At 42.2% G+C, this 17,489-nt stretch overlaps 1 protein-coding gene across 1 annotated transcript; it reads left to right on the top strand.

The window, feature by feature from the left end:
• The first annotated feature begins 1,222 nt into the window (after positions 1 to 1,222).
• LOC131554638 (transforming growth factor beta activator LRRC32-like) lies at positions 1,223 to 13,142 on the top strand. The gene is made up of 3 exons (XM_058800168.1): positions 1,223 to 1,450; positions 5,337 to 5,427; positions 10,242 to 13,142. The coding sequence occupies exons 1-3, from the start codon at positions 1,428 to 1,430 to the stop codon at positions 12,180 to 12,182; spliced, it is 2,055 nt and encodes a 684-aa protein (XP_058656151.1). The 5' UTR covers positions 1,223 to 1,427; the 3' UTR covers positions 12,183 to 13,142.
• The last annotated feature ends 4,347 nt before the right edge of the window (positions 13,143 to 17,489 follow it).

Raw genomic sequence — 17,489 nt, 5'->3', positions numbered from 1 at the left:
TCAAGACATTACAAGCTTGGGGGAAGGTGATCAAAACTAAAGTGATGAGAAACAAGTCAAGGAAAACTTTTCTGAGATTGTGGGAATCTCACTGGTGGACAGTTCTCCTGAGAGCTTAACGAGTATTTTTCTATCCATTTCACCCAATCATGCCCTCCCCTGTTGCCTTGTCATAGTATTTTTGTTGCTAGACATGCAACCTGGTCCAGTGAAAGGTGTCCCTGCCCATGGCAGGGGGCTGGAACTAGACGAACTTTAAGGTCCTTTCCAATCCTTTAAGGTCCTTTCCAATTCTGAGATTCCATAAATCTGTGATTTATACCTCTCATTTCAGGGTGCATTACCAAGCAAACTAAGAGCCCAGCTCTTTGGTGTAGTATTTCAGCCATGGGAAAACTGTGTTGTGGCAGTTCAGGCTTGCGTCTCTGTGAGAAAACAGCAGGGAAATCTGTGTAGAAGTGGGTTTTCCTGAAGCAGGACTTAATTAGGAAAAGGAAATGAGGAAACCAGCTGCTCCAGCTCTAGAGGGCAGCACAAAATAATAAATAAAAAGCCAAACTTGGGCCATTTGAAATCATCTTCTGCATGACAAAAGCACCCCTTTGCAGTGAGAATTCTTCCCACTGGATCCAGTATATTTAGCTCTGTCTACTTACAGCCAAAAATTCAGCAGCTCATCTGAAAATACCTTTATGGAGGCCTTTAGCCCTAATTCCTGTTTCATGCGATGAAAATCCATCAAGGGTGTTGTAGCCAGCAATGGACCCCTCTCCAGCCAGCAGAATGCAATCACACTCTCATTAGTAGGCTGACTGCAAAAAGAAAAGTTATTTCTTCCAGAATAGTTTTCCAGATTTTGGGGCTTATAATTATCAGCCACGAATTTTAAACATTTAATCTGCAAGCACTGTTTCCTTAAAGATGCAGAGAGGGATTTAGGTGCAGGAGCCTACAACCCTCCAGGAATGTAGCTTGCAGACACACCCAAAATAAACACACTGTCATGCCCCACGCACACAGCCAAACAATGGCATCGTCAATAAGTTACTTTTTCTCTGGAGAAAACCCACAGCCTGCTCCTGACAGTTCCTCTGGCAGAAATCCCCCTGTGTCTCAATGCCTGCCCCAAGGAAGGGCTGCAGGATGTCACACAGTAGCTGACTCCGTCCCGAGCACAGCGGTGGCTGGGACCCAGCACGAGCCCGGGGAGGAGTGGAGAGGAAGACAAGCAACATAATTTAAAGCAGGCACTGTCCCAAATAAGGTTATTTTCCTGAAAATGCCTTCATTCTGAAGTTATGAGTGAAACTCTAGGTGTCCTGAAGGGGTGAACATGAACCAGAAGAATAATTGCATCGATACCAGGACTGAATCGATTTTGAAGAGCTGGACATGCTTTTTAAAGAGATGATAAGCACTGTTTGGGGATGCAAGAAACCCTTGAAACAAGGTAAATGTGAAATAGTCCCTCTTTTTACCCCTGAAGGCACTAACTTAACAGGAAAGAGACTTGTGTGGAAAAGGATCAGACCCTGGGGAGTGTGGTTTTTGTTCTGTGTGTTCTCTTGTGTTTAACTTTCCTTGGCACAGGCGAGCATCTCCGTTAATTGTCTAAGCAATAACAAAAATTACGTTTGGGGGAAATCTGGAAAGTGCTGCTTTTATTATGCAAACAACATCTGTGAAGTAGTTTCAGGATTAATCTTTTGATAGAGATGGAGGCAAACATTGTTCTGAAGTGGAAACTGGGAATGAATTGTTATTATTCCATAGTTTGAAATGTGTATTGGGGCAAATTACTGGTCTTCTCTGCCTTCTCTGCCTTTCCTACTTTTTAAGTGGGCATGCTGACATGGTTAGGGTATGCTTTTTCTAGAATTATTTGACTGACTTATTAATACTCCTTGGGGATGATACTGACTTAAACCACCTGTATTTTTCAGCTGGGGTTGACACTGCATGATTTTGAAGTGGTGTAATGGAAAGCTGTGGATTTAAATGAGGTTCAGGGCTCAATCCACTGACTTGTGCTGGGCTTTCTATCACAGCTTCTGGTGGGAGCAAATTGGCACTGATCATGAAGCTACTTCAGCTCTGGGAAAGCCTCAAAGCAATAAAAGCCCCTTTGAGTTGTTGCTGCTGCTGCTCCCAAACTGTTTTTGTCAGCTGTGGGTGGAGAGATCAATGCCAGCAGGAGGGGTTTAGTGTTGGTAGACATCCTCTTGCACAGCAAGGGATTGAGGGTCCTGTTACCCTGAGCTTGGCACTGGGAGAGCGTGGGGGGATGCTGAGACCTGCCCAGAGGGTAGAAAGGAGGGGGATGCACTCATGTGTCACACTAGAGGTTGCTGAGAAGGATCTAAAGGTTGTTCAGAGAAAAACTATGCAGGAAAAGCTCCTCCCCTGGACAGCTGAACTGAAACTACCCTAGGGAGGGAATCTCCTTGAGCAAGGAGGTTGGGCAGTACCATGACAGGTCAAGAAGAAGTAGCTTCAGGTTGTGCCAGGGGAGGTTCAGTTTGGATATTAGGGAAAGTTTCTTCACCACAATGGTGAAGCACTGGCACAGGCTGCCCAGGGCAGTGATGGAGACCCATCCCTGTAGGGGTTTAACAGATGTGTGGATGTGGCCCTTGGGAGCATGGGACAGTGATGGCCTTGGCTTTGCTGGAAGAACAGTTCGAGCTGATGTCTTAGAGGGATTTTCCAAACTAAATGGTTAAATGGTGAGGACAGAGTCTGTGTTGCTTTATGCTGGAAGAGGCCACCACATCCTTGATGAGCTTCAATATGTGACAGCCACCTTAGAAACACCTTGAGGGACAGCTTTCTTGCTTATTACAGATTTGCCTTACACAGCAAACCATTACATTTTTTTTTTGGTGTTCAAATACATCAGTTTCCCAGTTGCTTTATAAACCTAAAATTTAGGAAGTTACAAAGTGTGTTAAGACTCTGGATTGTGCCAAGTTTATTATTTAAGAGGCAAACAGACCTTTTTTTGCACTGACAGTGTGACAAGGGAAGACACTGAAGAGCACATGGGCCACATACTGTTCCTCAGGGTGGTGCCCTGTTGTGGCTAATATCCTCAGCTTAATTCATTTTGTCTGAACAGGAAGGATTCCCCTTTGAGGGCTTGGAGAAAAGCCATGTAATCATTGGTGCATTCATCTTCTATTGCCACCTCAGCAAACTAATACTCAAATGATAAAAATAGATTTCTCCTCCTTAAAGGAGGTTCCAGCTGCTCTAAGCTTGGGGAATGAAGAACAGAGGGGGACAACAGAATCATTATAGATGGTGATATTGGTAATTCCTCCTTCCATCAGATGATTTCAGCATATGTTGCAGACATTGATTCAGTGGTAGAGAATTAACATCCTTGATTTGGTTTTAACAGGGAGGAAAACACTTCTGATCCCATCACTGAGACCTGTTTTTTCACCTTGGGGTCACTGGGGTTTTCTTGTGAAATGGAAGGAATACACAAACTGTACAGAGAGTAGCTGTGTACTAATCCTACCCAGTTTCTCTTTTCCTAATACACAGCTCTGTTCTCTGGTTCAGGAAGGTAGAAATGGGCAGATTCCCATCAGGAACTTGTTGGCATTGCTGTTCAGTGACTGTCAGTGCTGCAAGGGGCCATCAGCTCCATTCATCAAAGTGACCAAGCAGAGGGATCTCCATCAGCTGAGAATGATCCGATCTCTTTTGTTTCCAGCTATTCAATGCTCTGTGTTGGAAGCCACTGAGCAGCAGTACATTGATACCAGTGGCTTGTGCATGGGATTGGGGTTGCATTTGGAGTTGTTTGAAGCAGGAATGCTTGCCTTTGGCTTTAGTTCTGTTTTTCCCTATTGTCCAGCGAAAGGTTTCTCAGAGGTGTTTGCTTCTTTTGCAGTTCTGTGCTCTTTTATGGACTGCTTTCCTAACAGTTAAACTCTTATGAATTCTCTATTTCATGCAAATCCATTATATTTTATATCTGTCTCTTTGTAAGGCTGACAATCTGTCCTTGTCCATGGCAGGGGGATTGCACCAGATGGCTTTTAAAGGTCCCTTCCAATGTATGCCTAAGAGAGTTCAAGAAGCATTTGGACAGCACTCTCAGACACAGGGTGTGACTCTTGGGGATGGTGCTGTAAAGGACCAGGGATTGGACCCAATTATTTTTGTGGGTTTCTTCCAGTTTTACATATTTTGTGATTCTGTGGGATATATGGTTCTGTGATCTCCTGTCAAATGTATTTATAAGCCTGTCCATACCTGGTGTAAAATAAAAAATCTCAGTCCACTCCTGTTCTGGTTTGAAAGCAAAACCAGTGAGAGATTCCAAGTCAGAAATACAATTTATTAGGAAAAGAAAAAACCCCCAAAATACATGCAATAATACACAAGAAAAACCACTGACAGAGTCAGAATACAACCTGACACCCTGCTTGTTAGGATGGTGGTAGCAGTCCAGATGAAATAGTCTTGTTGAAGTGGTGATCCTGTAGAAACCATCTGGTAGCTCTTGTCCTCTGGAAACCAATGGGTAAGGGCAGTTTGTTCTGTCCCAAACCTCAGATTATACCCAGGTGGGGATGCTTAGCTCCTCCCCCCTGGGCAGAGCATCTCCCAATGGGCTGACATGATTCTGTGAGTCATGTGGTGGGTCCCTTAAGCAGAAATGGCTCCTGGAAGGAGTTATCTCTGAGCCATGGGCTCAGAGCTCTTTCAGCAGCTCTTGAGGATGGGAATAGAATACATCTTGACATTGTAACCTAGGACAATCCTTAAGCTGTTGTCGTTAACTCAGCAAGGATACACATGTAGAAGCTCTTTGACGCTCTGGGATAAGAGTTATAAGATATATAAGATATATAAGATATATAAGATATATATATAAGATATATAAGATAGAAAGTGTTATGAGTGGAAATGACAACTATTCCCACTTCTGGTTCTCACTGAGCAGCACCTATTGGCTGTGCTCAGAAGATGGCACCCAAAACTTACACCCTGTTGAAAGCACTGGTGCTGCGTCTATGGGTATATGAAGATAACTCAGTCTTCAGTAGTTTTCTTTCTCCATGATGTCAGACACCCTGCCCAGCTTGAGCATCTGGACTTCATTGAGTATTCTGGATATCATTTAGGCAGCAGCTGAAATCACACTGGGGAAAACCCATTAAATGCCTTGGACCTTCCTTTCAAGTCCTCAGAGATGGCCTAATTTATTGCACTGCTTGTGTCCTTCTGCATGTTAGATGATGACCTGGTGCCAACTTTTGCATGTGTTGACCACTGTGTCCCATATGAAGTTTAACTGTAATTATTTTTACCTGCAGAGCCATGAAACTGTACATCATCTTCTTCCTGGCAGTGGTGAACAAAGGAACCTCTAACTACCAACTACCCAACGGGACATCCTGTGAAATGGTAAGGCTGTCTCTCTACTTAGGTCCCTTGGGATCCTGAGTGAGGTTGGGACTCCCTTGTTACAGGCACTGCACAAGCAGTTGCAGTCTCTGAGAAGGGAAACCCCCAGGACCAGGCTTCCAGAGATGACAGAGATAGGATTTGCAGGTTTAGGGGATGCTTGGCAGTTTGTCCTCAGGCTGTGTCCTTGTTGTGACAGCACACAAAGGGGAGGGGTGGGCAAAGAAGGGTCATTATCTCAGCTTTTTTCCTAAGGAGGAACTGGTTAAAAGAAATTTGACTTGATTTCCCTAAGATTGTACAGAGTTTCTGTGGCTAAGACAGAGAAAGAATTAGTCTTAAAATCAACTTCTTTATATCAGTTGTTCTTTGCACTTTCATTAAAACATCTTCTGTGAAATACTTGTATTCCAGCTCTTTTGTAATAACAAGTAGACAGACCTCCTCTGCCCTGACACAGCATTTCTGCCAGAGAAGTTGTACCTGACTTCTGCTGGAGCAAAGAGAAATGACAAAGACTCTTGCTCCAGTACAAAATCTGCTCCTTGAATTTTTGCAAGCATCTGGTACAATATTAAATGTTATTTGCAACTGAGCTTTCTCCCTTCCCTCTCCAAGTGCTTCTGACTGTACCAGGATGTTTAAAAATACTTGGTTTTTTCCCCCCTTGAACACTGAAGCTGTTCAGCACAAATCCTCAAGAATTTCCAAAATAGGGAAAAAATAATTTGCTAGCTGTACACATCTCCCTTGTGGGACTCATTCCATTCCTGCCCACCCTGCCATATTGTTGCACTTCCTGAATTCCAGAGAAATGAAGACCTAGTGTATATATAAAAAGATCTTGGGAAGGTGGCTGGGTAGCACAGCTCCTTGGCTGGAGAGGGAACACTGATGCAGCCACAGTAAACAGGACAGCCTGGGCCCCATGTCATAGTCACATGAAGGCTGGATGAGCCACGCAATAATCCAAGCAATTTCATCCCATTTTTTGATGGCTCACAGACCAGGCTGATTGCTGAGAACTAAACACATGCTTGCTTGCACTATTCCACTGTAACCTGCTTTCATCAAGCCAACGACACAACTAGGCTGGGATAAAATGAGCCCTGACAGAAAACACACTGCAGTCAGGGGCCAGGATGCTCATGCGATGTGAGTCAATAGCTCAGTCAGTGTCGCTAATGTCCAAACTGATTGCCTTCCTTCACTGGCATTCGGTGTGCCTCTAAGCACACTCAAATAAAGAGGGAGCTGCTGGATTGGCTGGTTAGCTGTCATTGACAGTCCTGCATTGCATCACAGCCTCACTGCTTTATATGGTACTTTCCCTGTGGTGACACCTTTAGAATAGCAAAGGCTCAGAAATGGAAACTAATCTCAAATATCACGGAAGAGGCATGAGTCAGAAACCTGTACCACTTTCTGAGTCACCACTGGTGGTTCTGTTGCTGAAGTAAACTCTCCTACAAGAGGTTTTAGGAAGTAAGCAGTTCCTACCAGACCCCTGACATGGGGGTGAACTGCACTGATTACACCAGTCACAGCACATCTATCAGTTTGTGAGGCAATAAGGAATAGATCAAATGTCAGGACATTCTTCCTAACTCACATTATTTTCCAAGGATAGGCAAAGCTTCAACTGCATCACATTTTACCTCTCAAAGAAAGATGACTTTGCTAATTCCTGTTAATTGACAGAGGAGGAAATTTCAAATAATTCATAGAAGGGAAGGGATTTTAGAAAATTCTATTTTATCTTGCTTTGAGGTGATGCAAGGACAGATGCATAACCACATGTCATAGGTCAGCTGATGTGTGGTACCTGGGCAAAATGCCAAGGTTTGATTGTGTAGCTGAGCCTCTCCCTGAGCAGCACTTCTAAGAATGGTCAGGGACACCATACAAGTACAGGTCAGTGCCAAGGGGCTCCAGCCCAGATTCTTGGTTCAAATGTTCATGAATTGATAAAGGAGAACTCAAGGGCAGGCTTGAGTCCACCTCCTTTTTGAAGGGCTCTTACTGAGGTGGCAGAAAACTTCCACCCAGTGCTGAGCAGTGAAGAACTGGAGTCAGAAACCAAATGATGCCCAGCTTTTGAACTGTTGGGTAATTTTTTGGGGGATTTTTTTTTGCCAGCATCTTAATGGACCAAGTGGTCCTCACCCTCCAGTACTTTTTGACAATGAAACAAACTGATGGCAGCACTGGCAGAGGTGATGAAGTCAGAACATGAGATTGACAAAAGTCTCTTTTCCAGTCTCAGGTTACCAGCCCATTGGACTAAGGGGTGAGAGGCAAGATTAACCAAACAGATGCTGTTTGCTCCATCCCACAGAGACATGCTTAATCTGTTTTTTCCCTACTGCTGATGACAATGAAATTCATGCAAGTTTGTGCCTTGGAGGAGAAAATATGGTGCAGAAGAGACAAAATAAGAAATTTAGTGAGGGTCAAAATAGTCAGTGAAAAGGAAGGAGAGTTTAAAAAGAAAAATGAGAGGGAAAATGTTATGGGAACAAATGGCAGACAGTGTGAGGTGTAGATTTTATCAGTCCCTTTTATCACTGGGATGGTTCCATGGATGCAGATTAAAAACCAAATCATGCAAGATACATGGTGAACAGTGGCTGACCTCTCCCCCAGCAACTTCAATGAAAAGCAGATTTTTGGCATTGGCAGGAGTTGCATCAAGACTTTGGTAAGATTCCTGCTGCCCAGGGGGAATGGAGGGTGCTCAGCACTTGGTGGGATCTGGTTGAAAGTGTGAGAACAAACCTGGCATCTGCTTTAGGATGCAAAGCAGTTTCTGCTTTTTCACTCTGATTTTTGTATCTTCCTGGCTTCTTCCTCTTCCACAAATGAGTAAGAAGAGGTTTCCTGTCCTGCTATTTGTGCCTAGGAAATAAGGCCAACTCTGGGCATAATTTAACTCTAAATGAGGAATTGCACAGTGGCTTTGCAGGAAAGAAAAATTTTCAGGGAGAAGTCAGAACATTTCCTTTTTTTTTAATTTCTATTTTTTTTTTTTTTATTCTGAGGGAGATTTGAGTGAGTTGGAGGGAAAAGAGGAAAGGGTTTAAGTTTTAATAGGCAATTTACTTGGGATCATTGGGAAAAATGTGTCATGGGAGAGCTTGTGTACATCTAGAGTTTGAATGAGCACTTGCACTTCTCTGGCACATTCTTGTGTGGTCTCCAGAACTGAGATGATGCAAAAGAGATTCCCAAAATGCTGACTAGTTACCCACTTCTGCTAAACAGATCTGCCACTTCATTCACCTCAAAGTTCATATAAAACAGATGGGATTTAATATCTTTGACTTTTAATATTTGCTTGATTTCTGAAAAGCTTCGTGTCATGGAATCTGGATCCTGCTTCTTCATAGAAGTTAAGATTCAACAGATCTTTCTTTCTTTCTTTCTTTCTTTCTTTCTTTCTTTCTTTCTTTCTTTCTTTCTTTCTTTCTTTCTTTCTTTCTTTCTTTCTTTCTTTCTTTCTTTCTTTCTTTCTTTCTTTCTTTCTTTCTTTCTTTCTTTCTTTCTTTCTTTCTTTCTTTCTTTCTTTCTTTCTTTCTTTCTTTCTTTCTTTCTTTCTTTCTTTCTTTCTTTCTTTCTTTCTCTTTCTCTCTTTCTCTCTCTCTTTCTCTTTCTCTCTTTCTCTCTCTCTTTCTCTTTCTTCCTCTCTCTCTCTCTTTCTTCCTCTCTTCCTCTCTCTCTTTCTCTCTTTTTCTTTCTCTTTTTCTTTCTTTCCTTTTCTCCCTTCCCTTCCTGGAATTTTCCTTCCCTTTTCCCCAGACACCCAAACACATTAATAACAAGACTTTCCCTCCAGTAAATTAAATGCTGCCTAAGCCTTTCACATTCCATTTCCTCCTGCTGTTGTATGTTCTTCTTAACAACAAAATAGAACTTGATGGTTATGTGAGGATGGTTGTGTTCATGTTTCCAATGTTCCTCATGAACACGCACATAAATTTTGCCCTTCTGCTGGGAATTGGCCTGAAAAGGCCTGACCCTAACTGCACATCCCTTCTTTTCCCCTCTCAAACAATCAATTTACATAATTTATGTTTTCAGTGTTGTATCACAGTGTCTTATGTGGGTGGCTTCATAAGGCATGCTCTCCATGCAAGTAGAGGGGAACTGTTGCCTTAGGAAAAGGGTAAACATGGAAGATAAAAGTGGAATGAGTTTGGAGATCAGTGTCAGAAATGTCTCAGTTGTTGAATGACCCTATTTGATTAAAGCTGCCTTGCTTAACTAAACCATGGCTAAGGGAAGGCATATTTGAACATGTGACTGTGAAGGAGAGACAGGCTTTGTGCTATAGGATCCTTATAGGGTTTTATACCTCCTTGCTCAGGAACCCATGTTGCCAACAGAGTGAAACTCTTCCAAGTACTGCCGACTACTGCAAGTGGAGTCTGCAATACAGTGATGAAAGTGAGAAAATTAAACATCAGCACAAAAATGAGGAAAAGATGCTTGATTGCAGAGAAACTTGGGACTATTCCTTTTTGTACCTTTCTCCTGGACTGAGTTCAGGAGAACGGTACGAAAAGGAGAACTTTTAGGAGGTATCACATGCAGATTAAACTCTACTATTCAAAGTCAGAAATCGCTTTAAAATGAAATGTTAGCTGCAAAGGAGCTAATTGGGATTGTTGCTCTTGCTGTCTGAATGCTCAGAAAAAGTGATCAGTATTTCAGAAGCAGCATCTGCCTCGATGCTGAATGTTATTTTTCTTATATTTAACACAAAGACATTTTTCATTTGTCGTGTGACATGTTCTTTTCTCTTTTTCTGGCAGGCAAACTCTCAGGCATTTTGCCACAACAAAGACCTCCACCAAATCCCTCATGAACTCTATCCAAATGTAAACAAAATAGATCTGTCGGGAAATCTGATTCAAAGCATTCCTGAAATGTCACCATCATTTTACGCTTCCCTTCAGTGCCTGGATTTAAGCTCTAACCAGATAAGTTTCATCACGCCTGGAGTCTTCGCACAGATGAAGAGTTTGCTGGAAATAAATTTAGCCAACAATCACTTATATGAGCTTGCTCAAAATGGCACAGAGGGGATTGGACTCTTACCCAAGGTGGAAGTACTGGACTTGTCCCACAACAATCTGTACAATGGAATGGCTGAGTATTTCATTAAAGAAGCTCCAGCACTGCAGTATCTTTCCTTGGCAGACAACAGTATTATAATGATTTCACAAAAGATGTTTCAGGGATCTCCCAATCTTGTGGAGATAGATCTTCAGAGCAACATCATCATGGAAATAGAAGAAGGTGCTTTTGAGACTCTAGCGAGCCTGTCCAAACTGAATCTCTCAAAGAATTCAATTACTTGCATCTCTGATTTTAACCTCAGGCAGCTGGAGATACTTGACCTCAGCAGGAACAGCATTGAGACCTTCCACACCACAAAATCAGAAGATGAATATAGCTTAAGGTGTTTGGATCTGAGTGAAAACAAACTGTTTCATTTCCCAGTGTTCCCTCAGGTAAATAAGCTGGTAACTCTGAATTTATCAAAGAATTTAATCCAGCTCACTGCTGAATCCCCTCATAATAAAATGGACTATGTGAAAAATGAATGGCTAAATGCTTCTGTCCATTTTCTTGACCAGAAGCAAAGTAGAAACAAAAGTTCTCTTTATTTATCACAGCTTGTATATTTAGACTTAAGTTATAATGAAATCAAATCCATTCCAAATGGGTTCTTTGAGTCAATGTTGTCCCTTCACACCCTTAATCTCAGCAAAAACTGTCTTCAGGCATTTGCAGTAAGTTATGACAGTGCACTGATTTCTTTAACTGTCCTTGACTTGAGCTACAATGCTTTGCAGAACCTTCTCCTTGATGCTGGTACATTGTCAAATTTGAAGGAGCTCTATATTCAAAACAACTATCTTCAAACACTGCAGTTTGACATCTTCTCAAATCTTCCTAGCCTTAGACTGCTTAACCTACAAAGCAATAACATCAGCCTTTGCAGCATGTACTCAGGATTGGCTAAGCAAAGACTTGCTGGAGAGCAAAGTGGTTGTGTGTCATTTGTCAATTCTCCCGCTCTTCAGTACTTGTACCTAGCTGACAACATGCTGAACGTCCTACCAGCATACAGCTTCTACAAGACTCCTCTGATTGTCTTGGACCTCTCCATGAACCCTGGGCTGAAAATAGAACTTAAAGCATTATCAGGTCTGGAAAAGTCTCTGGAATGTTTGTATTTATATGGTAATAGCCTGGTAGATTTAAATATTGACTTGCCTTGTTTCAGTCACCTTAAACATTTGAACCTCTCTGAAAATCAGCTGAACTGGCTGCCTAAGTGGGGTAGTGACTCCTCACTAGAAGTTCTGGACCTACGGAACAACAGGTTCAGTACATTGCAGAACAGCAATATTTTAGCATTAGAAAATTCACTAAAAAACTTGTATCTCACCGGGAACCCACTCAGCTGCTGTGGAAACATCTGGCTTTCATCCATGATCCAGAACAAAAATGTCCAGATCCCCAACGTGGAGCATTTAACGTGCCAGCACACTCAGAATTTCAGGTACCAGGATGAAATGCACATCAAGAACATTAGACCAGAAGATTGTGAAAAAGAGGATCTGAAGAAAATCAACTTCCTTACTATATTAACACTTGTGTTGGTTTTATCTGTGATCATCATTGGTGTGGGTTCATTTTTTTGCTTCCGCAGGCAAAACTTTACCCATCACTTTAAAGCATAGTAACACAAAATGTCTTGAAAACTGAAGAAATCAGGTGCTACACTGACTGTGTAGAAATAAAGGGTAAAATTCTCATCTTTGATTTTCAGCTGTGGATTTTAAATGCTTTTGAAGTGCCCCTGAATTACGCCACTGGTATGAGTTGCAGGGATTTGAAAGAGAATTTGCCATGTTTTGCAGATCCATGGTTTAACTCAAAGAGGAGAAAATTGGCCCTTGTGTGCAATATATATTTAACTGAGTTTAATGTGAAGAAAGTCATCTCTGGGGTGAAGTGTTTTTAAAAAAAAATCCTGGAGCATGAATTTCAACCAGCTAACATTGAACTGAAATGTTTATATTTCTAAGAAAAACTGGTGGAAAATCACTGCATATGATTGCATTTCAATGCAGAAGAATAGTATATCTATTTTTAAAGGCCATGGCAGGTTAGACTGCAAAAAATTGTTTTGAAGATACCAATGTGAAATAATGCATAAGGAACACAGTCCTGGGCCATTATTCAGATCTGTCTTCCTACTGACTTTCCCCAGAAATATATTATTGTCTAGAGGATGTGCTGTGAGAAAAGTTCTGTAGGTCCTCATTCTGTGATGTGTTTAACATGGCTAGCCTGTTGCCTTGCTAAAAGTTGACACTGACAAATGTTATGTCCAAACTCTCACAGAAAATTCACCCTTTTGGAGGGAACATGACAGTGAGTGAGAGCCTGACCTGCTAACAGGGTTCAGTGGCTTGAAAAGGAACTAAATCAGGTCTTCTGTTAATGCCAGGAACTGTCCATTCAGGCACATAGAAGTAGTGTTCAAACTGAAACCTGTCTAGGTAAATAACTCAGAGTCAAATTGCTGCTCCATTTCTGTTTCTTCCAGCTAGTGAATGTCAAAACTACCACACTACAAAATGGTGTATAATTATATTTTTTAAGCAATTGTGTATGAAACTGGCTAGTGGTTATCATTGTGGAATTTTGTACAATAAAAACAACTTTGAATTTTGTAAAAAGCACAAGGCAGTGGATATATTAAAGCACTAGCTTGGAATGCTCCACAGATGAAAAGAAATGCCTTCCTATTTTTCTATGGTATTTGGACTCCACCTTAGACCTCTGCCTTCTGGTCCTGAAGCAGAGACAGCTGCTTCATATTATAGAGTACAACCAATGGAGAATAAGGAGATGTACTGGAAATGTAGGCAAGAATTTGGCACAGGTTGCCCAGAAAAGTTGTGGCTGCCCCATCCTTGGATGTATTCAAGGCCACATTGGATGGGGTTTGGAGCAATCTGGTCTAACAGAAGGTATCCCTGCCCAGGGCAGGGGATTGGAACAAGATGATTTTTAAGGTCCCTTCCAAACCAAACCATTTTGTGATTTCTGTGATCCTGTGAATTTGAAAAAACCATAAGCAGCAATAGGGCCTGATGTAACATTTATGGAAGCCAATGGCTCAAGCACTTGATCTTGTAGAAGGCTTGCACACGCAGCAATCCCAGGGATTAGCTGGAAGCTCAGAAGCAAGCCAAACTCCAAGCTGTGCACTCAGATGCTGATTTGCCACAGACTGAGTTCATGGCTTTTGTGTCAAGCATGGCAAGACTAATTCTCCTGCTGTGAGAGCCAGTGTTAACTTGGCTGCTGTGAATAGAATCAGCTAATAACCTGGTGACAGAGCCAAACTGATTTAATTAACAGTTTTAACACTGCTATTGTTTTACTCTACAGAAAGGAAGTTCTTGTTATTACGATGGGACTAATTAGACTTCCATTGACTTCCCAGGGAGCAGAAATAATTTTTGGAGGAATGTCTCAGAAGTAAAGTGCAGCATGGCTCATTTGGATTTTTCTGTTAGCAGCATAAGCAACCAAGTAGTGACATGAGCGTGCTTCAGCCAATTCTTTTAATCTGGGTGAGAGGAGAAGCATGAGGGTAAGAAAATATGAATACATTTACAAAGAGAGGGAAATCAGGGAAAACGAGAGCTCTACACTACATTGTTCAAAATTATTCAAAATAGGGATATGTAGATGACAGCCCCACCTTTTGCCTCTCCTGTGTGTTAATGTGCCTGCAAGAAGACCAAATGACAGAATATCTGATCCTACATCAAATGTGGCCAGATCAAATGTAACTAAAACATTGCATATCTTTCCACCAATCAGCCCCACTGTCCCAGTAGGTTGGTGTCATGGTTTAACAAAGCAGAATATGAACCTTATCCCGGTGGAATCAGGACAGTAGGCATGAGACAACCTGTTATTTTGCAACCAATATTGACACTCTCATTTGTTGCTTTTTCATAAAGTCCTTGCAAAAACCTCTGTTGATGCAAAGAGCTCCTTCTGCTAAGCCAAGTGATATCCTTCTGTGATTCTGGCATCTGTAATAGAGCGTTTGGGATTTATGCAGTCAGTGCAAACTCTGTTTTCTTTAGGTTGCCACTTGCAACAAATGGCTTCCTTTCTGCAGCTGTTTGCATGGGACAGGACAATAGAAACAGAATCCTAAACCGGTTTGGGCTGGAAAGGACCTTAAAGACCATCTCATTTCAACCCCCCTGCCATGAGCAGTGATGCCACTTACTAAACCAGGTTGCTCAGGGCCCCATCCAACCTGGCTTTGGACACTGCGAGGGGCGGGACAGCCACAGCTTCTCTGGGCAGCCTGTGCCAGGGCCTCAGCAACCTCACAACCAAGAGTTTCCTCCTGACACTTAATCTACACCTCCCCTCTTTCAGTTTAAAACCATTGCTCCTTGTCCTGTTACTATCTGCCCATATAAGAAGTCAATCTCTCCCCTTCTTAAAAACCCCTTTAGGTATGGGAAGGCAGCAATGAGGTCTCCCTGCAGTCTTCTCTTCTCCATGCTGAACAACAATAGATCTCCCTAAAGCATTTCCTACCACAGTTTGCTGTGTTTTCTTCCTGAAACAATCCCCTGTAGTGGGATCAAGTACTGGAAGCTCTAGAAACACTCCCAGAGAGGGTCCCTATGAGCTCAGCAAGTCATGATTCTCGTTGGTCATCCACAGAAAATCAAGTCTCAGTTTCTAGAAACTTGGTTTTTTTCTGCAAAGCCAAGACAAAATAATACCCTCACAGGGTGCCTGTCTCTGGCCACAGATTTCTGCTGGGACCCTGGTCAGCCCTAAACTAGCCACAATAGGTTAGTACACACAAGGGAATAATTGCCTCCTAATATTTTGGGAACTCAAAGTATTTCCTCGCCATATCTGTTCTCCATGTAATTCACTACTCTTTTACTTCTCTGGGGAGAAACAAACTGAAATGAAAGTATCAGTAACCAGGGAAATGGGTTATAACTGAAATGGGAGGAAGAAGAAACAAAACACATGGAAGAGCTTTCTGAGGAGGACCTGTCAGGCTATACTACATTCTTTTACAAGCAAAGACATTTGGAGGCTAATGCAACATGATATCAAGCAAAATTTGGGCCAATATAAGGGAACAATCCTGCAACACTGAGTCTCTTTTTTCACAAGCTATTGACCATGGCTCTTCTGCTGTGTTGCAGAGCCACAGATTCCCTCCTCTGGTCCACTTCTAGCAGTTGTCATGTCAGACACATATCTGGGAGACAATGTGAGATCTGATTGCAGCCTTTCCATACCTAAAGGGGGCTTGTAAGAAAGAGGAAGAGTGGCTTTTTATGCAGGGAGATAGGACAAGAAAAGGGAAACAGCTTTAAAATAAGAGCAGAGATTTAGATGAGGAAGAAGCTCTTTACTGTGAAGGTGGTAAAACACTGGCACAGGTTGCAAAGAAGCTGTGGATGCCTCATCCATGTAAGTGTTCAAGACCAAATTGGATAGAGCTTGGAGTAACCTGTGGCAGGGGACTGGAAATGGGTGTTCTTTAAGGTCCCATCCTACCCAAACAGTTTGGTGACTTCATGATTTTCCAGTTCACAAGCAGTATACTCTATGAAGAAATATTCTGGAAGGTGACTATGGAAGTGTATTTACTCTTTACTCCTCCTGATTTTCCCAGAAAAAGAAGTGGAGAAGGGAGACCCTGGTCCTGAAGACCAGTGAAGAAGACACTTTCATTTTCAGGTAGAAAACCCACAAAAGGGAAGAAGGTTTGGAATGGGCAACTAGGCTGGAGGTATGGCACAAGGAGAAGAGAAGGGGAATAAGAATAGTTAAGCCAGGAATCTGGAATCCATATTACAGAATCACTGAATATTTAGGATTGCAAGGCACCTCTGGAGATCGTCTAGTCCAACCCCACTGCTACAGCAGGTTCACCCAGAGCATATTGCACAGGATCGTGTCCACGTGGGTTCTAAAGATTTCCAGAGGAGGAGACTCCACAATCTCTCTGGACAGCCTAGTGTAGTACTCTGTCACCCTTACAGTGAAGAATGGGGAAGGAATGGTCTGGATGAAATTAGAGCCAGAAGCAGGAACTAGGCTTGTTCAGCCTGGAGAAGAGAGAGTCTTGAGGAGAAGTCTTTGTCATTAGTGGATGGGCAGCTACAAGGAAAAGCATCAGCTCCTCCCAGGAGCATTCACTGAAGGGACAAGATACAACTCCTGAGAGCTGCAGCTGGGGAAGCTCACATTAAACATAAGGGAAAAATTCTTCATAATGAGAGGGGTCAGAGTCTGGAAAGGCCTTGGAGACTTTCAAAACTCATCAGGGCAAGGCCCTGAGCAACTGCTTCTGACACTGCAGTTGGCCCAGCTTCAATCAGGGAGCTGGATTGGAGTTCTCCTGAGGCTCCTTCTGTTCCAAATTATTCTCCTAATCTCTGGAAAACAAGAATGGGTCATACACTTAGGTAAAGAATAGAGTAGCAGAGAAACAGAGCCTGTAACTAACATCTGTTCACTGCACTGAAGCAGTGGAAGGGATTTGGCAGGAGAAGTGTGCAGAAAGATGGCAAAAGTGGCTGATGATGTCAGATGTTGACAGAGCTAGTCCGCTCATGGAAGTCTGAGGTCACGTAATCTTCCCCTTTTTTTTCCCTACCAAGTTTTGTAGCTCAAAATTAAAGTTAATATTTCCAAAATTTTCCATGAAAATACTGAAAAATCTGAAGTTGGCAAATGTCTCTTTTGTAAGGACAGAGCTTCAATTTTAATTCAGATACTCCTTCTGCTGAAAGCATATACAATTAAAAAAAATCATTGCTACATCCAGTTTGCTTTTATTATATTTGTTCTAGAGAAGATAAGGAAATATTTCAATCAGCTAATGCTAAATAACATCCCTCCCAGTTATCACTAAATTAGGCAGAGAAAATAAATAAAAATAAAATAGGCTGTTGAAATGAAAGAAG

Source organism: Ammospiza caudacuta, chromosome 2, assembly GCF_027887145.1.
Source record: "Ammospiza caudacuta isolate bAmmCau1 chromosome 2, bAmmCau1.pri, whole genome shotgun sequence".
In the NCBI taxonomy this organism is placed as follows: Eukaryota; Metazoa; Chordata; class Aves; order Passeriformes; family Passerellidae; genus Ammospiza; species Ammospiza caudacuta.
Note: the sequence above shows the minus strand (reverse complement) of the source record. Positions and strands in the feature narration are given on the sequence as shown.

Coding starts and splice junctions, on each gene's coding strand:
- LOC131554638 (XM_058800168.1), top strand. CDS start 1,428: ATGCAAGAAACCCTTGAAACAAG. Junction 1,451..5,336: donor CAAGAAACCCTTGAAACAAG/GTAAATGTGAAA, acceptor TTTTACCTGCAG/AGCCATGAAACTGTACATCA. Junction 5,428..10,241: donor ACGGGACATCCTGTGAAATG/GTAAGGCTGTCT, acceptor TTTTTCTGGCAG/GCAAACTCTCAGGCATTTTG.